The sequence below is a fragment of the Mustela lutreola genome, chromosome 9, assembly GCF_030435805.1.
Source record: "Mustela lutreola isolate mMusLut2 chromosome 9, mMusLut2.pri, whole genome shotgun sequence".
Lineage (NCBI taxonomy): Eukaryota > Metazoa > Chordata > Mammalia > Carnivora > Mustelidae > Mustela > Mustela lutreola.
In genome coordinates this window covers 14,314,326-14,335,712 of record NC_081298.1, presented here as the reverse complement: position 1 = coordinate 14,335,712, position 21,387 = coordinate 14,314,326, and the positions used below count along the sequence as shown (strand labels likewise).

Below are 21,387 nucleotides of genomic sequence, written 5' to 3'. Positions count from 1 at the left end.
TCCTTCCTTCCATTTCCCAAGTCCTTTCAGACAAAAAGAAGATGGTCAGGACTGGACTCTGGTCCCTTTATTGAGACTGAGGGGCCAGTGGGTCCATCCAAACAAAAATAAATTTCTCTCCCCAAAGCCTGCCTGCAGGCTAGGACACCGGCATGTCCTGGCCGGGGCCCATGGCTGTCCCCTAAACCCAGCAGCACAGGTCTGGCTCTCTCAGAGTGATGGGATACTGGCTGCTCAGTGTGCAGAGACCCTAGGTGAAACAGGGAATGGAGTCCCAGCGGGTCCCACTCCCCCCACGCCCCCAGCATGGTGGCTGGCCCCAATATCCACAGTGTGTGTTGGGCCCACAGGGCTCAGTCGTCGGTCAGGGTGATGACGTCGTACTCAATGCCCTGGTGCTGCAGCTGTTGGATGTGTTCAGGCGCCGCCTCTTCTGCACCAAATAGGCCCTGGGCTTGGGCCATGGCAGCATCAGCCACCGCTGCCAGGGGAGGGGAGAAGACGGTGAGCCTGAGGCCCCAGAAGCTTGTCCTGGGTCCCCATGGGCGTCAGGCTCCCACCTCATACCTGTGACAGCTGAGTGTGCAGCAGCCTCCAGCTGGGCCTGTGTGACCAGCTGCTGGCCTGGGGACACAGGCACATACTGGATCTAGAGTGGAGAAACCAGTGAGACACGGCCTTGGAGAAGCTCTGCCTGTGCCCCGGCTCCATCTGATCCCCCCAGAGGCCCTACCTGGGACTCCTGAAGGAAAGGGGCCCCTTGTTCATACTGGATGTGTGTGATCTGGCCTTCCTGTACCTGCAGAGGGAAGGCAATGCGGTGATTGAGGAGGCTGTACACCCTTCCCCTGGCCTCCTCTGCCCTCCCCTGCCCAGGCCCGGCCTACCTGGATGTGATGGCCCTCTGGAACCACCACATATTCCTGGGGGAGCAGGTGCTGGACTCCATCCTGGGAGATGATGTACTGTACCTGGAAAAGGGTGGCGATGAGGCAGGTGCGGCGGCCTTGCTGAATCGGGAGCTTAGCAAGGAAGACTGAGCAGGGGGCCAGGGACACCCATCATCAACAATGGCGGCTGCAAGCGCGAACCCACGGAGCAGTGGTTTGCAAAGCACAGTTCCTCCCTGAAGTGGGGCCTGGGGGCAGGCGGAGGGAGGGCAGTGCTGGCCAAGGTGCTCACCTGATTGTCAGAGGTCACCAGGTGCTGTACCGTCTGGCCGTCTGCGGTGGTGATCTCCTGGATGTAGGTGGCTTCTTCCTGCCAGGACCAAGCCAGCTCCAGCCTCGACTCTGTGCCCCCACCCTGGCCCGTGACTTCCCAGCCCAGGCGCTCACCTGATTGGTCACGGTCTGCTCTTGGGCCACAATGATGTGTTCCTGGCCTAGTGCCTGCTGCAGCCGCTCTGGGCCCAGGACCCCATGGCCGGACTGGAGTGCAGCTGGGCAGAGAGGGAAGGGTTCTCACACAGGACTCGGGTGAAACCTGACATACCCTGGCCCCCCCACGGTGGTCCCCCAGGAGCAGCTCACTGTGCAGTGTGGCCAGCGTCTCGTCGTCACTGTTCAGGATGATGGTTTGGGTGGGGGTCCGGGCTGGGGTCCGGGCAGTCGGTGTCCCTGTCTTTCTCCCATCAGGACTGTGCAGCCGCTGGATGTGGAACTTGAGATGCCCGTTACGGTTAAAGCTGAGGGGGGCGGAGAGAAGGCTCAGGGGCGGCCCCATCACGCATGCCTAGCAGCCCCCGCCTGCCTGTCCCTGGCCTCACCGCTGCCCGCAGAGGTGGCACGCGAAGGGTTTCTCATTGGTGTGGGTCAGCATGTGCCGCCGCAGGTCCTTCTTGTTCTTGGAGGCAAAGCTGCACTGGCTGCACTGGTGGGGCCGCAGGCTTGAGTGCTGTGCCATGTGGGCCTGGAGAAGGGGCAGAGGCAGGGGCGCTGGCTGGGGGGGCCACTTGGCACCACACAGACAGCTGTTGGGGAACCTGTCTGCAGGTGGGGACGAGCTGTGTAACAAGTACAAACCAGGCCAAGATCTGGCACTGCTGTGTACAGGAAGAGGAACAAGTCCCAGGGCCCATCGTTAGGTCACTCAGAAAACCCCGTCCCTGCTCCCAGCCTCCGTTTACCCCCGTGTAAACACGAGACAGATGTTCAGATGAGGGGACCTCTGAAGGGCTCTTCCAGCCCTGACGTTTTAGGGTTCTGGGCCCTACTCCCCTCACTGAGCTGCTGTAAGGATTCAGTGCACAGTTGGATCTGGAAATGGTAATCCTTGGGGGGAGGACTCCCGCGCAGAACCTGCCCTCCTCGCCTTTTCCACAGTCTCCACCACCTCCCTTGTACCTTGGACGCTCTATTCCAGACAACTGGCATTTCCCTAAGCGGCCTCCTGCCACCACCCCTGTACCTCTGCCCCCTCCCTGGCCCAGGTTGGCCAGCGCCAGCACCCCACATCCACATGACCCGGTCCCGGTCTGCTCTGCCGCCTGTAGTCAGTTCACACCACACACACTGCTGGCCTTAGTCACCCTGTCTGGATGGGTTCCCCACCAGACTGAGATCCCCAAATGCTGAGACCTTGTGGAGTCCTCTCTGACCCTAGAAGGGGAAGAGGGCCCGGCTTGGGGGGAGTTCAGTTAAGCTCTGTTACACAAGTGGCCAAATGAATGCCAGGGGAGGTATGGGGGGGCGGCACCTACCCGGACCTCGGGCCACTGGCGGGCACTGAAGGAGCAGTCGGGGCACTTGAAGGCACTAGGCCCAGCATGGGCCCGTTTGTGGCTCTCCATCTCTGCTCGGCCAGGGAAGGCCTCAGCACAGATCTTGCAGGAAAACTTCTTCGATGAGGCCGCGGCTGCCGACGGTGGGGACGGTGGTACTCCCAGGCTCAGGGCTTTGCTGGCCGCAGGAGGTGGGGAGGCAGAGCCCTGGGGGTCTCCCACCCGGTGAGTCCTGGCTGGAGATGGGGGCTCAGGGCCATCTCTGGGCAGCCCCCCACACTGTAGCAGGGGCCACTTGGCTCCGGAGGCCAGGGAATCTGGACTTGGGAAGGAGATGGAACCATCTGCAGTCAGCTGTCGAGAGATGGGGAACATGAGGGCCTGAGGAGGATGGGGGAATGACGGGACATGGGGGAGGGGTCGGCACCCCAAGCCTCACCTCGATGTGGTGTAGCTGGGTTCCATCAGCTGCCATGATGTAGTGGGTGCCAGCTTCTTTCAGGGTGTCACTCACCACCACAGCCTGGGCTGCCTCCCCTGGGGGTTCCTCGCTGTGGGCACCGAAGAGGGGAGGAGTGAAGGCCAAAGGAGTCCCCTTCCCCAGAAGTCATCAAAGGAGGGGTGACTGCCACCACGGGTGGACTCCCTGGTTTGAATTCTGGCTCTCCCCTTTTGCAGCTGAACCTCAACAGCCTCTTCCATAAATGGTGGCTATAGGTCCAACTTATGGTCCTGCGCCAGCAGTAGTCACCGGGCTCCCCTGAAGTGCAGGTTGGCAGTGAGGCTGAGAGCCCAGGGGTCCAGGCCAGTCTGGCCAAGTGCAGCAGCAGGAGGGCTGGTGGGGGGAGTGGGGAGGCAGGCCCAGCAAGTACCCAGAGACCAAGAGCAGATGGCAGACGCAGACTGGGCTGCCCGCCGTCTGCCCGGGGATCCCAACCACATACTGCGGGCTACAGTGCTTAGATTAAACGCTTTCTCAGACGGCCTGGGAGTTCAGTGAGCATACAAATATTTCTGCCCCAAACTTGCTCAGTGTGGAGGAAGCCGTGTGCAGCTGCCAGGCCTCTGGTGCCAGTGAGGAGCCGGAGTTTGCTTCGAAGCTCAGAACTGGACAGCCCCTTAGGGATCACCATAACAGAGAGCACGTGACTCCAGAACCAAGGGGTCGACGGCTCACTCACTGCCTGTCTGACCTTAAGCAAGTCACTCAATGTCTCTGGCTTATTTCTTCACTTGTAAAATAAGAGAAACGTGGACCTCACGAGAAAGGTTTAAGTGAGTCCCCAAACGTTCAGTTCCTGGAACATCTAAGTGGCCAAGAAACAGTAGCTTCCAATCTCTTGAGAAAGATAGGACTCCTATGGCTCATTATGTTACATGTGTGAGGATTTTTGCCTCCTGCCAACTAGGCTCGGGTGGGCAAAGCCCTCCTCCAAGGCCTCCCGGCGCACCTACCAAACTAAAGGGGCCTTGCAGGCAGCAGGTCTCACCTGTAAGGCGTGCCAGGAGCCGATGTCCCCTCCTCCATAGGGGGTGCTGTGATGACGCTGTAGCCAGTCCCACCGAACGGGCCAGGTGCCAGGGTGATCTGCTGTAGGTCAGGGGGGCCTAGCTGGCTCTCTGCTGCCACACTGCCTCCGGGCTCTGCCACATGGAGAGTTACCACCTGCGGAGTGGCCCCTGCCGGGGAGGGCTGCCCACCCGGGGATGCCAACTCTGCTTCCACGTCCTCGGACTTCACCACAGCCACCTGTAACAGACCCGCTGGGCGTCAGGAGCAGGGCCCTTCTCTACTTCGCGGCCTCAAAGCTTGCCCACACTCAGTGCTGCCATCACGCACTTGTACAATCCCAGCTGTATGCTCTTTCTAAAGCACCCTCTGGCTCTCCAAGCCCCACCCAGCAACTGGAAATAAACTTAGCAAGACCAGGATAGTGCGACACTGCCCTCCAGGGGCAGCCGGGCAAGTCTGCAGACATCCGTGGGTCTCGCACTTGGAATGGGGCGGGTACTGGCCCCCTGGGGTGATCTGTCAGGGATGTGGCTAACCAGCCCACAATGAACAGCAGAGCGGCTCCTGCAACAAAGAACTATCTGGCACAAAAGGCCAAGATTGAGAAATCCTAGGGTAAAGGGACAAGTGGCAAACCATTTTAGAAAAAAAAGAGCTTGACCTCACATCTTACTCCAAAGTCTGCTTCAAATGGATCAAAAACTGAAACATAAGAGGGAAAAAACCTCTAAAAATATGAAGAGAAAATGTGGGTATTTTTATGACCTGGGGTGGGAAGATTTTTTCTAATCAGCAAAATAAACCATAAATTGAAATCAGAAAACAGAGAAATGTTGTATTTAACAATGCCTACGAGAGAGAAAAGTCTCCTTCATATGTAAAGAGCCTCTGCAAAGTGATAATAAAAAGACCAACAGGGGCAGCTGGGCGGCACAGCTGGTGAAGCGTCTGACTTCGGCTTAGACTGTGGTCTTGGAGTCCTGGGACTGGACCTCATGTCGGGCTCTGGGCTCAGCAGGGAGTCTGTTAAGGTTTTCCTTTCCCCCTGCAACCCCATGCCTCATGCACGTTCTCGTGCTCTCAAATAAATAAATCTTAAAAAAAAAAAAAAAAAAGACTAATAGGAAAACTGATACAGGACACAAACATGTCAGTCAGAGAAGAAAAAAATGGTCCATGAACATACAGAAAGTAGTTCAATCTCGGTTATGGTCATAAAATTATAAATTAAGGTCATGAGGGCCATCTGGCTGGCTTAGTCAAGGAAGCATGTGACCCTTGATCTCAGGGTTGGGAGTTTAAGCCCTACTATGATCGGGTATAGAGATTACTTAAATTAAAAAAAAAAAAAAAGAAAAAGACCATGAAATATACTTCTAATGTGTAGAAGATATTTATAAAAAGACTGGAGACACCCAGCACTCAGTGCTGGCAAAGGTGCAGGGACACACACTCTAGTAGTGGCAGTCACAGAAACTGGCATATCTCTATGAGGCTTCTTACCTTCAGACCCACCAATTCTACTTCTAGGAGACTTTTTTTAAACTAAAAAATGTTTAGGAGCACCTGAAATATACACGCACTAAAGCACTGCCTTTGATTAATGAGGAACTGGAACCAACCAACCAGTAAATGACGGCCTGAACGTAACAACATGGGGACGACGGGAAGATGTGGAGATGTGTCGTGGCACTGGTGGAGGAGGTCGGCAGGCCAGCAGCCAGACCATGCCTCACGTGTGCCGAGTGAAGGAAAGTGGGCTGCAGATGAGCATGAATTGTGTGATCCCACTTCTTAAAAGATTTATTTATTTGAGGGAGAGAGCACGCGTGCATGTATAAGCAGGAGGGGCAGAGGCAGGAGAGAGAATCTCAAGCTGACTCTGCGTTGAGCACGGAGCCCAATGCGGGGCTCAATCTCCTGATCCTGAGATCATGACCTGAGCTGAAACCATGAGCTGGGATGCTGGCGCTTAACTGCTGGGCCACCCAGATGGCCCTGCTGATTCCATTTTTTTAAGGAACACAATGTCTCTGTGTTAGTGTGCACATGGACGAAACTGGAGAAATGCTTATTAGCCCATTTACAGAGGGTGGGGAGAGATGTTAAGGACTTTCACTTTCTGTATAGAACATTTCCTAATGTCCATTTTGATTTTTTTTCAAACACATCTATTTTTGTAATCAGGGGCGGGGAGGGGAAATGTTATGTACTAATAACACGGGAGCAGCAGACAGGGCAATAGAACAGAACCCATCTGGACACATGGCAATCGACATCATGATAAAGGGGACATCTGCAACCACTGGGGAAGATTATTTCATATACTGCACTGGATAACTTTTGGGAAAAAAAGTAAAGTTAGTCCCCTACCTTTTTGCATACACCAAAAATAAATTCCAGGTGGAGTAAAGACTTAAGTGTAAAAAATGAAACCCTAAGAAGAAAATACAAACGAATGTTCATATAATCTTGGGGTGAAGGAGGCCTTTCTAGGAAGGATATCAAAGGCAAAAACTATAAAAGACAGACTGAACTATCTAAAAATGTGCAACCTCTATGTACCCCCAAAGGGACCACTGAAATCCTAGGAAGCGCTCCAGTCTGACACCAGGCTCCCTCTTGCACAGAATTCTGTCTTCTATACCCCCAGTGGCATGTGACTGCTCCAGGTTCTTGGAATTTAACATCTCAAACACAGATTCTACCTGTTTTCACAAGGCTCGGGGCAGGGAGACAGCAGGGGCTAACAAAGCTCTCCCTGCCTCATAGGAGGGGGGCACCAGGAGGGGGGCGGTGCGGGGGCGGTGCGGGGGCGGGGGGGGGGGGCGGGGTAAGAGCGACCCCAGGCGGCTGGGCGGAGGATCTGCCAGGGCTGGAGGTGCCCCGGCAAGAGAGGCTAGAGCGGAGACAGCCCGGGAGCCTCCCGGCTGTGCCAGATGTCGCCGGGTGAGGGCGCCAGGCTAGATGGGAAGCTGGCTTGGACCCACCACACAGGGATGCTGCGGAGCTGGGACACCCGCGCCGACCAGGGCCTCCGGAGCCACAGGGGCGGCACTAACCCGCGCCCGCAGAGGTCACGGGGACGCGAGCCCTGCGGGAGCTCCTCGGACCTCCCTGGCCCAGAGGAGCCCCCTCCTCCGCATTTGCTCCCACGGTTTTGGTGGACCGTCTCCCGGGCTAAGTGGGGGTGCCCTGAGGGCCCGCCTCGAAGGCGGCTGCAGGGGGTTGGGGGATGGAGAGGCGGCCCAGGGGCGACTCACCTGCAGGGCTGTGCCCCCCAGCTCCCGCTGGGCGCTCATGTTCAGCAGCAGGTCCAAGGCCGTCTGTGTGGCCATTGCCGTGGACTCCTCAGCGCCTGGGTTGGGGGAGACGGGAGCCTGAAAGCTGGCCACCACCCCTTCTCCTGTCAAGGGGCCCCAGCGTGAGCCGGGCTCCCGCCCAGATCCCCAGGCCTCCACCTTTCCCCAGAGCTCACCTTGCTGGTAGATGATGGTGGCGCCACCAAGCGTGTCAGAACAGAGCAGTGGGGGGGTCTCGGGTGCCTGGAAAGGTGCTGCTTCTGGGGGAATCTGTGGGGTGGGGATGTGGCCAAGCCTGAGAGGGGGCAGCGTGGAGGCAAGCACTGGTTGCCAAGAGCCTCCTACCAGTTGAGCGCTTTACATGCGTCGGCTTGTTTCATCTTCACACAACTACGTCTAAAAGGATTTCTCAGCTCAGCACTCCTGAGGAACAGACCCAGGCTCAGAGAAGCGACGGGCTACGATTCCACCAGTAGTAAGCAGCAGAACTAGGGTCTGAACACAAGGCTGACCCCTGAGCCTGTGTTCTACCTGCACCTAGTGGTGGTTCATCTTTTGGGGCAGGGGAGGGGGAAGCAACGTTCTCAGCTATGAGACTACTTCCTGGCCTGCCTTGCAGCTAGGTAGTGTGGCCTTGTGGCTAAGCAGAGGCTTCTGGTTAAGTTCACCGGGAAGACAGATGGGGAGATGGCAGGCTTCCTTTCTGCCTTTCTTCCATCCCTTCCTCCTGCTTCCTGCCTGGGATGTGGCTAGAAGGCTGGAGCTCCTGCAGCTATACTGGACCATGAGGCTACCACAAAGATGGAAGTCATATGCCTAGGATGGCTGGGAAAAAATATTGACAGAGCTTGGTCCCTGATGACTGACCATGGAGCTGCCACACTAGCTCTGGGCTGCTGACCTTTGGGTTCATTTCTGAGAGAATGATAAACTACTACAGTTAAGCCACTGAGGTCTCATTCTCTATTTCTAGCCCTGGAAAGCCAATCCCACTGTGAGCTTATTAGGGCTGACAGGTCTGTGACCTCATTGACTCTTTTTTTTTGTTGTTAAAGATTTTATTTATTTATTTGACAGGCAGAGATCACAAGTAGGCAGAGAGGCAGGCAGAGAGAGAGAGGAGGAAGCAGGCTCCCCACTGAGCAGAGAGCCCGATGCGGGGCTCGATCCCAGGACCCTGGGATCATGACCTGAGCCGAAGGCAGAGGCTTTAACCCACTGAGCCACCCAGGTGCCCCCCTCATTGACTCTTTACCATAATCGGAGAGGGGGGGACCATTTTGTTGTCCCCAACATGCCAGTGAGGATGCTGGGGATGGGAGAGGTGACGGGACACTGTCATCCTGGCCCATGCCCCACTCCCAGTCCCCTCTGTCTGCTGCCTGCTTGGCTGAGCTTACCTCAGGAGGGCCTGGGGAGCTTGGGGGTGGGCCGGGGGCTGCGCTGTGCTGCTGCTTTAGCTCCTCAATCTGCTGCAGAGAGAAGAAGGGGCGACGGCGGGAAGGGGGCTCCTCAGGGTGGCGCCGTCCCCACTCCTCAAAGCTGCTGGCGTGTCGGCAGCGCACGTGCAGGCGCAGGTTCTTCTTGTGCCGTGTGCTGAAGTGGCAGTATTCACAGGCAAAGGGCTTGGCCCCTGTAGGCACAGGTAGACGGACGCTTGGGCTTTCCCACCCCCCACCCCCGGGGCAGGAAGCCTTCCATGGGCCCCGGGCCTCTCCAGCTGTCTCCCCGCCAGTGTTGCGCGCCCCAGCTTGTTCTGGTGGCCAAGGCCAGACAGGAACCGGGCCCAGCCTCCACACTCACAGCCTTCCTCGGAGAGTCCTAGTTTCACATCACGGACCACACACTTCTCTTATGAATCACTGCCCCCCAGGTAGACAGGAATCTGGTCCCCGGGCGTGTCTAATTTCCCCCAGCGCGCCCATCAGAGGCACAGGCCCCAAGGAGGAGAAAGAACCAACTATTTCATGCACCTTCTGTGTGCGTGAGGACGGGGCCCCCGTGAGCACATCTCCCGTCCGGTACCCAGCACAGATAGGGCTCAGGGAACAGAGCTCACTGTTACAACCATCACGTGGTAGGTATTCCTGATGCCCCTTGCACAGCCAAGGAAGAGCTCAGTCTGGGCACGGTGGCCCATGACCATGCAGAGAAGAGCCGGCTAAGCTGAGTTGTAAGGGGGAGATTCCCTTACAACCGAGCAGCCGAGGCCACTCTCACGGCAGGATGGGGCTGCTGGTGGGACAGGGGCTGCCGAGGTGGAGGAAGAGGACAGCACTGAGGCTGCGACTGCGGGCAGGGTGAGTGGAGGGCTCACCGCGGTGGGGGCGGGGCTGGCCTGACCTGTGTGCTTAACAGCCACGTGGGAGAGCAGGAAGTCCTCCCGGAAGGTGCGGTAGGGGCAAAAGCTGCACTTGAATGGCTTGTCACTGACATGGGACAGCTGGTGGTTCAGGAGTGCCTTCTTGTCCTCACAAACAAACTCACAGAACTCGCACTTGAACCTGGCGGGGGTGAGAGGGAAGGAAGCTCAGCAATCACGTGGGGCGCTGGGGCGGGGTACTCCGGCCCGGGGGGCCCCCTCCCTCCTCGGGGATATACCTGCGGTTGGCAACAGCTTGGATGTGTGTGAGCAGGTGCATCTTGAAGGTGTAGCGCTTCTTAAAGGACTTTCCACACTGTGAGGGGTAGGGTGAGTTAGATGGGGGGACTGTCCAGGGAGACCCCTTCACCCTGCCCCCAGCTCTTGGCCCCAGCCACCTTGTCACACATGTGGGGTTTCTCTGTGCTGTGTGTCTTCATGTGCTGTGTGAGTCTCTTCTGCATCGGATAGATACGGCCACACACAGGACAAGGGAAGGAGCTCAGCTTTGGGGCCTGGGAAGGGACAAGAAGGGACCAGATGAAGAAAGGAGAAGAGAGGGTGAGACCTCACTTCCTGCCCCCACCCTCACAAGCAGCCCTCAAGCAGGCTCCCTTCCTGGGCCAGGGTCCCAGACTCACCGGGTCTGGCCTCTTCTTCCTGCGGGCAGAAAGGCATAGGAGTCAGACCATGGCTTCCCCAAGCCCGCCTCAAACCTTTTCCCACTGACCCGACCCACCCTCAGCTCTGAGAGTTTCTAATGCCCAGCCAAGCCCTTCTCTCAGAGCAGGGTTTCCCCAAGTGGAGTTCGCTAAGAAATGCTAAGAGGCATGCTGTAAATAAATTCTAGAATGGTGCCTTCTTCCTTGCTTTGTCACAAAATAAAATGTGCATTTTAAAGCCCTGAGAAGTCCTGCAGAAAGAGTTAGTGAAACAGGTGTTTGAACCGATGTCCATAATTTTACCTCTCCCCTGCCTGCCCCGCGTTTTTTTAAAGAAAACCCGTAAGCATCATAGAGAGCAGGCTTTCCCACAAGCACATTTTGAAAGTCATTTTCCTGGGGCGCCTGGGTTGCTCTCAGGTGTTGAGCATCTGCCTTTAGCTCAAGTCATGGTCCCAGAGTCCATGGACCCAGAGTCCTGCTCGGCAGGGAGCCTGCTTCTCTCCCTCTCCCACTCCCCCTCTACTTGTGTTCCCTCACTGTGTCTCTGTCAAATAAATAAATTTAAAAAAAAAATCTAAAAAAAAAGTCCCTGTCCTCGTGAACTACTGTATCCAACCTCAGCTCACACAGCACGCCAAGCGGAGTGAACTCCTTCCTGAAGCTGCAGATCTAATGACGACTCGGTGAGCAATCTCAGGGCCCCTAAGGATTCGTTCCTCCACCCAGCTGTCCTGTGTCTGCTCTGTCCGTGCTCTGAGAGTTGGGAGTCTACAAGACCTTTAGATGATTTCCCGAACTCCTTTAGGTAGCCCTTCAACAATGACTGTCCCAATCTTACAAAGCAGGGAAGAGACGGGACAAGAGCCCTCCAAGCCCCAATACTGCTCTGAGCCAAGTGAGCTTGGATGAATGGCCTTATCTTTCTGCTGTCTGTAAGTGCTGCCAATGGCGTGGCCCAGGGCAGGTGCTCAAGTAAGGGGGAAACACGGTGATGCTGGGCCTCTGCTTCCTGCCCTGGCCCATTCCCCTGGCCTGCACGCACTGACCGGTCTCGACTGTGCACAGCTGCGTGACGGACCACGTCCTTCCGGTAGACACTGGTATAGCTGCATTCGTCACACTTGTAGGGCTTACTGCCCACGTGATTGAACATGTGTTCCTAGGATAGAGGGGAACGACAGTGGGCTGGGTTTGGCCTCCCCTGTACCCTCAACCTGTGCCCACAGCCTTAGGGCTGCTGTGGGCGCAGGCTCACGGAACAAGGGAGCTGGAGCCTATTAGGGCTGGGGACTCTAGCCAATAAGGGAACCTACTCTACGCTAGGCCCTATGCTGGATCACCATGTGAGATGGAGGCTCAGAGGGAAGTAACCTTGGCCCCGAGTGATTTGGTGACTGCCAGAGCTTGGAGCCAAGCCCAAGCAGCACAGCTCCAGAGCCTATGCCCTCCCCACCGCCCCTGGGGACAACCGTCCCCCAGCAGGGTTTTGGGAACAACTTCCAGGCCACGGGGCCCTGTCTTGAGGAAGAACTGTGTGCAGAAGCAGAGGGGCTCTGGCCTGTCCTTCAGGTACTCCCTACTGCGCTCAAAGGCCAACTCTCTGCCTTACTTTGGCCAGGCCAAGCCACAGACTCCTGGGTCAGTCAAATGGGAAAGTTGATACGCGCAACCTCTTCAGGCTGCATGGGCATGGAACTTAAGCATATCTATCATGCCCTGGTAAAACGGCTTAGGGCTATAGCCAGCCCACTGGCACCTTAGGTAAATGACATAAAAAAGGAATTCGTTTGGGGCGCCTGGGTGGCTCAGTGGATTGAGCCGCTGCCTTCGGCTCGGGTCGTGATCTCAGGGTCCTGGGATCGAGTCCCGCATCGGGCTCTCTGCTCAGCAGGGAGCTTGCTTCTCTCTCTCTCTCTCTCTCTCTGGCTGCCTCTCTGTCTACTTGTGATTTCTCTCTGTCAAAATAAATCTTTAAAAAAAAAAAAAAAAGGAATTCGTTTTTTGAGACACATTACTGCCATCTACTGGAAAGTTTTCTAACATACTAGACAGAACTGGGCTTTACTGTCATCCACCCATATGTGTGGTGATCAAGTAAATCTCTGCTGTTTGCACTGGGCACAGCACCTCTGAGGATGTGACACCACTACACAGTGTGCAGCCTGCACAACTGCCCATGCTGCCCACATCTGAACTTCAGGGCACAGCGGCACACCACTGAATGTGCCCTGTGGAGGAGCAGGAGGGCCCCGCCAATGGCCTGTAAGCGCCACTCCATCTTCGCACTGCCCGCCAGCCCTTGCCTCCATCCCAGTGCCCCCACCCCCATGCTGCGTACCTTGAGTGAGGACCAGCGGCGGGAACGATAGCTACACTGCAGGCACCTGAAGAGCTGGGGGTCCCCGGCCTCGTGGGAGTTGACGTGGAAGCGCAGGTCCTCATGGGACAGGAAGCGGGAGCCGCAGATGCGGCACAGGAAGGGCCTCAGGAGCGGTTTGGGGGACTTGTAGTAATACCTGCCAGAAGGGCACAGGGGAGAGTCTGGGTGGGCTGTGCCCCGGCTGTCTCCCCTACCCCCATCCCTGCTCTACATACTTGCGGTATTTCTTGCCTAGGAAGCGCCTGGAGGGCCGGCCACGGCGGCGGGGCGGGGCAGCAGGCTCATCCTGGCAGGAGGGGGCCGCGTTCTCCGCATCTGACTGGCTCACACCGGGGTCCACGGGGGCCCTGTCGGCCTTGCCCAGGGCAACCACGCATCCTGGACCGGAGGAGCTGGGAGCCTCGGGGTCTGGGGGCTCTGGAGGGCTCTGTCCACTCTGGGAAGTCACTAGAGGCTCTCCTTCCACACCTGCCATGGACACGGGTGCAAATCAGCTACGGACACACCAGGGCAAATGCTGACAGGTGTGCCAGAGGCCAGCCAAAATATCTCCCTAAACCACGATCACAGACTGTTGATGGGGACATCAGGTCACCGGACAGGTGCAGGCGGCCCACAGTTAGAGGGCAGTGTGGGCACTGGCCGCCGACTAGCATAGCACAACCCCCGCCCAGCAGTCCGCAGCAGCAGCAAAAGAGCTGGGACCTCCATGTTGAGAGACCCGTGTACTGCTTGAGCCTGTACACAGGACTTCCGTGTGTCCTCGGGCAAAGTCGCTGCCCTGAGTCTCATTTCCTCATCTGGCAAGTGGAGGTGATGACTGCTGAGCTAGTGACCTCATGGGAACATTCTATAGAGTCTGGGAGTGACAGCAGGTACTTTAACATTGGTTTTCCCTAGGGAGGCTGGCAGGCTGGAGGGCAGACAGGAAGAAGAGAGGAGGTATCACATCACTGTACATAATCAGAACCTCTAGAAGTCTGAGCAATCTGAATGTGTTACCCATTCAAAAACATCAGCAGCATTCCAATGTAACATTTTAAAATTTATCTATTTTTAAATTTTTATTTATTTGTCACAGAGAGAGAGAGGAGAGAGAGCGCGAGCACGCACAACCAGGCAGAACAGCAGCAGAAGCAGAGGGAGAAGCAGGCTCCCCGCTGAGCCGGGACCACCCCCCCATCCCCACCCCGTCCGATGTGGGACTCGATGCCAGGACTCTGGGATCATGACCCGAGCCGAAGGCAGCCACTTAACCAAATGAGCCACACAGGGCTTCCCTCAATGTAACAATTTAAGAATGAAAAGTGATCTAGGGGCACCTGGGTGAACCTAGATCACTGGCTGGCTCAGTCGGTTCAGTGCCTGGCTTTGGCTCAGGTCACAATCCCGGGATCCTGGGACTGAGCCCCGCATTGGGCTCCTTGCTCAGCGAGGAACCTGCTTCTCCCTCTCCCTCTGCCCCACTGCTCCCCTGGCTTGTGCACCCTCTCTCACTCACTCTCTCTTTCTTAAATAAATAAAATCTTTTAAAAAGAAAATGAAACGTGATCTAGACAATCCTGGTGACATTCTGCTTCTTGAAAGGGGTGCTGGCTATATAGCGGTATTCCCCTTGTCAAAATTCCCAAGTTGGACACTTAGGATATGTGAGCTTTCCCATACAGATAATAATAAGGTTTTTAAAATCTTATTTTTAAAAGAATGCTAAAAAAAAATATAAGAATCTCCCCTAGACTCCATATACAAAAACAGCTGCCATGTATTTTTGTGTCTTTACACCTCAGAGCAATCCTGAAAGGCAGGTGCTATCACCTCCATTCATCAAAAGGCAACAGGGGATTCAAGAGGCAAAGTCACATGCTGTGGGTCACACAGCCAGTAGGTGGCAGAGCCATCATGCCCATGGGGCTTTCCAGTCCACAGCTTGTAATGCTCCAAGTCAGGGCTCCCTAGACACAGTTTTAGGTCTCAGACTGGTTCTCATTTCAGTAATCATACTTAAAATTTATCTTCTGGGGCGCCTGGGTGGCTCAGTGGGTTAAAGCCTCTGCCTTCGGCTCAGGTCATGATCCCAGGGTCCTGGGATCGAGCCCCATATCGGGCTCTCTGCTTGGTGGGGAGCCTGCTTCCCCCTCTCTCTCTCTGCCTGCCTCTCTGCCTACTTGTGGTCTATGTCTGTAAAATAAATAAATAAAATCTTTAAAAAATAAAATAAAATAAAAAATAAAATTTATCTTCTATCTTCTTAGTTCAGTTATAAAAGTTCTAACTTCTCCTGTGCTGTGACACCTTACCACTTTACCCCTGAGGAACCTATCACTTCTTAACCCAGGGTTTCTCCAGCTCGGTCTGAAAGGGCTGGCCCTTTATGAGGAGGCCTGCAGGTCTCCTAGGTTTGCTATGTGCTCCCCTGCAGGGCACACTTGGTCCCCAAGGCTCTACAGAAGGTGGACAGGTGGCCCCACCTACGACCAACTCTCACCACCTGGGAGGTCCAAGGTCTCTAGCCGAGGCAGCTTCCGAGGCCGGCCAGGTCTCCTTCGGGGTCTTGGCGTACTGGGAGTTGGGCGCTGGGGCCGTAGCTGCCGGCCCCGGGGCTCATCCTCAGCCGGATTGTAGTCACTGTCCTCTGTGGGGACCGCAAGAGAAGGTGGGTATCAGTCCTGGGCCCGTCCTTTTAGGCCTGACCCCTGGCCCGGTTTCCCTGGGAAGAGGCTCTCTTCCCATCCCTGCCTGCTTCTCCTCCAAGCCCACCAACCAGTTGATGCCTCCTTCAGAAAGCCCTCCTGACCTCCCACTGGCTCTGAGCACCTCTAAGCCCCTGCAATCCTTTCTCTGCGCTCTCCCAGACTCCTACCACTAACTCAGCACCACTGCATGAACTAGAAAAAGATGCCCCTTCCTTAAGACACTTTACAGCCGTTGTTAGAAAATAGTTGGAATAAACATTCAAATCTACAAACTCTGATGACGATGCTCTCCAGTGCAGGAGCCACTAGCCATATATAATTGAGCACTCATACTTGGTCTACACTGAGACACTGGATTTCCAAAAACTAGTATAAAAAAGGGAAGCAAAATATCCCACTGATAATTATGATTAAGCTTCATTTTATCTTTTAAACTTTTTAAATATAGCTACAAAAAAAGTACACGTGGCTGGTCTTCTACTTCTGTTGCACAATTGTGAATGTGGCCCTCTTAGATGTGGTGCTTTTTTTAGTGCACAGCCTGCACAACTGCACACAGAGATCCTGACCCCAATGCCCCAACTTCTGTCTTATACTGGAGGCACCTGCATGGCTGAACTTGTGCCGATTCCTCTTTCCCAGCCCTCCACGTGGGCCAGATGCAGGTAAGTATTTGCAGATGGGTATGGTGGTGGTACGCCTGGGAGCCACGGTGGCCTACCCTCTAAGTCATCGATGGCGCCGGCATCAACGATGTCATCATCATCTTCCTCCTCTGGCCCCTCTTCCTCCCGGGTCTTGGCTGAGGTGCCCCACTTCCGCAGACGCCCCTTCTTCCCAGCTGCAGCTGCCGCTGCTGCAAAGATCAGAGAAGCTTTGCCACGTCTGGGTCTCGGCTCTCCACCCCAACCCGTGCAGCCCAGCCAGCGAGGCAGCTATCAGTGCACCTGGTCGGAAGTGCCGCTCCCGCATGTGGCGCAACAGCGTGGCTTTGGTGCTGCTCCGGTACTGGCACATCTTGCACTTGAACTGCTGGACCACCACCACCTCCATCATGGCCTCCAGGCTCTGCAGGTCTGGCTCCTCAGTGCCAGAGCCTGGGGGTGGCTGTGCGGGGGAGCCGGGTCTACCCTGTGTCTCCTCTGGTGGCTCCAGGCACGTGGATGTGGGGCCGTCAGCCAGGGCCTCGATGGCTGCCAGGCTGTGGGCCAAGGTGGAACTGGACATTGGCGAAGCCATGGGGGCACCTGTGGGTGGGTGAGGGCATCAGAGGAGAGGGGAAACAGAGGGGTAGGTGGGCCACGAGTGACAGCTGCCCCTCCCAGGCAGGACCAGGGATCCTAGAACCCAACTCCCCGGAGAGGGAGCAGTGGACAACCTGCCAAGATCACACAATGTGTCTGTGGAGGAGCCTCCCTCTCCAACTGCCCGGCTCCCCGGGGCTGCTGCCCAGGGTCTTACCATCGTCTGGGCCCTGCAGGATCAGGTACCGTGCTGTCTCTGCCCCGCCATCCTCAGCACTGGTTACGGTGATACAGCCTGGGCAGAGATGGGGGAGGGGAGTCCCAGCTGACAACGACAACTGTTACTGCCCACGTTCACTCTGGCTCACCTGCACCAATTACGATCCAGCTGCGCTGCCCTGCCCTCCCCCGCCCCGAGCTTCACTTGCACCCTGTCCTTGCCCGTGCACCCCTGTCTAGAGCAGGGCTGTAGGGTGGTCTGGTGTGACAGGCTGGCCGAGCAGCTGGCTCACCATCGCACAGATGCCATGGCTACCCCAGCTGCCCCACCTCTGACCTTTAACTAAAACCTGGAGAGTTGGGGTGCCTGGGTGGCTCAGTGGGTTAAAGCCTCTGCCTTCAGCTCAGATCATGATCCCAGGGTCCTGGGATCGAGCCCCACATCGGGCTCTTTGCTCATCGGGGAGCCTGCTTCCTCCTCTCTCTCTCTGCCTGCCTCTCTGCCTACTTGTGATCTCTGTCTGTGAAATAAATAAATAAAATCTTAAAAAACAAAAAACAAAAAAACCTGGAGAGTCCCCCTCTCTGTCTCAAACTCCCCCAAGATCAAGGCCTAGCCCCTTTACTACTTTCTCAGGGTTGGCTTCCCACATGACCCCAAGGCTTTTTGAAGTCTGTGGCCTTTATATACATCATTGATAACAGAGGGTACAGTGTGGTAAATCACAAGTACAGACTCTCACAAGCTCCCCTCTGAGCCTGTGGCCCCCGACCTGCTGGTCTCAGTGGGTCCTCTGTACCTGAGACTTCTCTTCTAGGCCGTGAGGATGATAGCACCTATCTTTGGGAGCTACCGGGAGAATTAATGAGGTACTGTATGTAAAGTGCTTAGAGCAAACCCCAGTACATAGCCAGGTATTATAGTTTCCATGTTCATTCAGTGTTTATCAATGCCAAGCACGATATGACAGTGTTTCCAGAAATCTTCACCTCATTTACCACTATGAGACAGGGGCTACTGTGTCCATGTGACACACTTAGAGCGATAGGGTTATCTGCCTAAGTTTGCACAGCTGGCTCTGCTAGACCCCACAGGAAAGCCCCATGGGCTGACTCTCGCTGCCTCTGTGGGACTCACTTGGGATTAGGTCCGGCCCAATGGTGGACTCGATGATCTTGTCGATGGCTGAGCCCAGGTCTGAGGAAGAAGCTGTGCAGTCGGACACCAGCATGTTGGGGTCGGGGAGTACGCTGGAGTGCACCAGGGCTGGGGGGCCACCTGTCACCCCTGCCACTGGCCCATGGGACACAGAAGATGAATCAGGCAGGTAGCCATGGGGCAAGGGGTCTGTGCTCGAGCTGCTCTCAGATACTTCCTCCTGGGTGACAGGAAACAAGGAGAGAGGAATTTCAGGAGCTGTGATGGGGCAAGGCAGTCGCCTGCCACCCACTAGATCGACCTCCGTGGCCCAAAAACATGTGAGTGGAGCCATCCACATCGTCAGGCCCACTGATGACTGGTAGATGCCTCTCAGTCACAGAGCCACCAAAGAACAAGTTCCGGGGTCTCCGACTCTGGTCAGGTAAGAGGCCCCATAATCCCCACACCTACACAACAGCCTGGCAGAGCTATTTTCACGGAACTTTTGAATTAGCTCTTCCCTCTGCCTGAACTGCTTCTCAGCGTTGCACCATGGCTGATTCCTACCCCGCCTTCTCACCACCATTTAGCTGGTACCTCTTCTAGGAAGTTAACCCTGACCCCCAGGCCAAACGAGGACCTCTCTGTCCTGGGTGCTACAGTCACCTGTGTCCCCTCATCATGGTTCCCTCTGTAGTGTAATGTCTCCTAGGTCAGACTGTACTTTCCATAAGGGCCAGGCCCCCATCTGCCTTGTTCCCTGCTGTATCCCCAGAGCTCAGCACAAGCTGGGCACATAGTAGGCCCATCTCTGCTGAATTAACAAAACCCTTGGACCCCAAAAGGGGGTTCATTTTTGGACAGCTCTATACTGTAATGCCTTGGAAGTCATTCATTATCTTGCAGGTAATAAGAACAGTAATGGGTAATACTTCCTGAATGTGTACTATGTGCTGAGCACTGTTTTAATTGCTTTGCATGTATTAATTCATTTAATCCTCACAAAAACCCTATTGAGGCAGATATGTTTATCCCTTCCCAATTTACAGAAGAGAAAACTGAGCTAGAAGTAAGGCAGCTTGTCCAAGATCAGAGAGCCAGGAGGAAATGATAAAGGTTTCACAGAACGTGTCCAAGAGTACTCCCTCTGAGGCCGGTCTTCCTGCTCCATTTTATAGACAGAAGAATGAGACTCCCGGTGAATCAGAGTCGGGAGCCAAGATTTGAAGCAGGACACCTGCATCTCAAAGAGTGAGGACAGTAGGTAGTGGAGTGGATAAGACTACAGCTTAGATTTGAATCCTGGCTCTGTCGGCAATCTGTGCCTCGGTTTCCTTACCTCTAAGATGTGCAAGAGTGATATATACCCCTTACGAGGTATGAGGCTTAAATGAGAAAATCCATGTTAGGGGCTTGGCGAGGTGCCTGACACACGATAAACCAAAAACAAGTATTAGTTACAAGCCAGCCTTTCTGGCTGCTTCCCTTGGCTGCCAGGCATGCTTCCTGCGGCCCTGCCTCCACCCACGCCGGCCAGCAAGGTCCATACCAGAGAGCTGCTGCCGCGGTCGGAGCTTTGCCCCACGCCAGAGTCGTCGGCCTCCGCCGGCCCCCGAGCGGCAGCGGCGTCGCTGCTGTCGGCCGACACCGCTTCAGAGGTGCCCACGCCCAGGCCGCTCTCAGAGGGCTCCTCGGGCCGGCCAGGACCAGGGGCCGCGTCGCTACTGCTCTCCACCTCGTTCTCCTCCATTGGCTCAGGGAGCCGCCTGACAGCGAGGCGCAGGATCTGGATCCTTCACTCTGCGAGAGGAGGTGAGCGGGCTGGAACAGGTGGGCCTCCTCCCCGGCCCGGGCAACCACGACCCACCCAGCTGCGCCCGTGTGCCCATTTTGCAGGTACAAAGACTGAGTCTCCGACGGGGAGGGGCTTTCTCGTGTACCGAGAGACAGGAGCCTCGGGAAAACAGGACCGAGAAGCCTGGCCTCCCAGTCCGGAGCCCTTCCCCGTCCCCGGTACGGTGGTCAATGGCCGGTAATCTTGACCCTCCTCGTCTCTCCTCCATGACTCCCGCAGCGTGGTTCGCTCTAAGAGCCGGCTCCGAGCCCAGTGGTTTAGCCCTTCGGCCCCCCGAGTTCCCCCGGGTGCGGGGTCGGTGGTACAGCCCGCAGGCCCCCTGGGTCAGTGGCTCGCTCCCCCCTCCCCCGGTTCCCATGCGGAGGGGGCTGACAGCGACGGTCCCGGGGCCTGGCGACTCGGGGCTGTCCCCGGCGCTGCCTGCGCTCCAGGCCCGACGCCATCTTGTGGCGGCGCCGGGTTTCCGCTCAGGCAAGTGCGAGAGCGACTAAAGGGCCTGGGACCCCGGGGCCCTGTTCGGACAGCCCCGCCGGCCCGGGAGCTCGCCGCCGGCTATCCCCGCAGTCTGCCCCCACTTCGCGGCAGGGTGCAGTGGGGCGACCTGATTCTACCCCATGCTCACCTGACGCTTTCGTAGCCGCACTCCTCTCCGACTCCGGCATCGACGAGGTCGCCATCCTCTTTCCCCCGCTGCGGAGGGACCCGTCGGCCCACCGTAGGCCGGGACTACTTCCTACGCCGACCCAGAGAAAGACAGCTTTCCGGTGTGTCAGAAGTTTGCCCTGAGGCCTCAGAACCATGGCCCAGTCCAGAGAGAGTCTAGTATTTTATATGTTGTGAAGTATGGGTGACAGAGTCCGCGATGGATTGGGGACTACTTTCTGTCTTGGCGGAGGGCTACACTGGGAGTGGTTATGTGACGTCACTGCTGGGTCCCTTCCCTAGGCCGCAGGGTTGGGCGCGGCGAAGGCTGCCCCACGGATTGGGCGTGGCCCTCAGCGGCCTGACCACGCCCCTCCCGGAACAGCTACTAAGGGTGTGCTGCGCCGGGGAGGTTTTGACTTGGCTGGAGAGGAATAAACATTAGTCATTTCGTTTGGCTCAGGACAGATGACTTAACGCTCTTATCGAGCCTAATCGAATCCTTCCTAATTAGGTTTGATGTGTCCTGGGAGGAGGGGAACATACAGTCCTTGTACAGATGGGAAACTGAGGCCGGGAGATGGGAAGTGGCTGGTCCAAAGTCACATAAGGGCACTCCGGAGGCAAGTGCCAGTAGCTAGATTCGGGG

At 56.2% G+C, this 21,387-nt stretch overlaps 2 protein-coding genes across 4 annotated transcripts in view; one reads left to right on the top strand and one right to left on the bottom strand.

Annotated features, from left to right (window-relative positions):
* Positions 1–38: 38 nt before the first annotated feature.
* ZNF335 (zinc finger protein 335) lies at positions 39–19,991 on the bottom strand. Of its 3 annotated transcripts, none has more exons than XM_059132973.1 (27): positions 19,791–19,991; positions 18,239–18,479; positions 17,099–17,206; positions 16,585–16,884; positions 16,359–16,493; positions 15,430–15,576; positions 13,160–13,412; positions 12,903–13,080; positions 11,611–11,723; positions 10,541–10,559; positions 10,298–10,414; positions 10,139–10,215; positions 9,881–10,041; positions 8,938–9,170; positions 7,714–7,807; positions 7,499–7,593; positions 4,213–4,472; positions 3,162–3,273; positions 2,702–3,076; positions 1,769–1,911; positions 1,533–1,687; positions 1,338–1,441; positions 1,183–1,260; positions 888–971; positions 734–799; positions 568–649; positions 39–481 (listed from the first exon to the last, which is right to left on the bottom strand). In XM_059132973.1, exons 1-27 carry the CDS (start codon positions 19,989–19,991, stop codon positions 354–356), a joined length of 4,059 nt encoding a protein of 1,352 aa, XP_058988956.1. In that variant the 3' UTR covers positions 39–353. The 3 variants fall into 3 exon arrangements, with proteins under 3 accessions (XP_058988956.1, XP_058988957.1, XP_058988958.1); XM_059132974.1 differs by having other exon boundaries at positions 15,433–15,576; XM_059132975.1 differs by having other exon boundaries at positions 17,099–17,176.
* MMP9 (matrix metallopeptidase 9) overlaps positions 19,919–21,387 on the top strand; it is a 35,780-nt gene continuing 34,311 nt past the window's right edge. The window contains exon 1 of the mRNA XM_059132978.1: positions 19,919–20,053. The gene's annotated coding sequence lies outside the window, so the exon portion shown is untranslated. The remainder of the gene's footprint in view (positions 20,054–21,387) is intronic.

What these genes read in the sequence shown, in the direction of transcription:
- ZNF335 (XM_059132973.1), bottom strand. Translation starts at nt 19,991, where the DNA reads ATGGAGGAGAACGAGGTGGAGAGCAGTAGCGACGCGGCCCCTGGTCCT. An exon ending in GCCAGTGGCCCGAGGTCCGG is followed by an intron (nt 1,912 to 2,701) that starts GTAGGTGCCGCC and finishes CCCCTTCTCCAG; the next exon opens with GCCCACATGGCACAGCACTC. An exon ending in TGCACACTCAGCTGTCACAG is followed by an intron (nt 482 to 567) that starts GTATGAGGTGGG and finishes CTCCCCTGGCAG; the next exon opens with CGGTGGCTGATGCTGCCATG.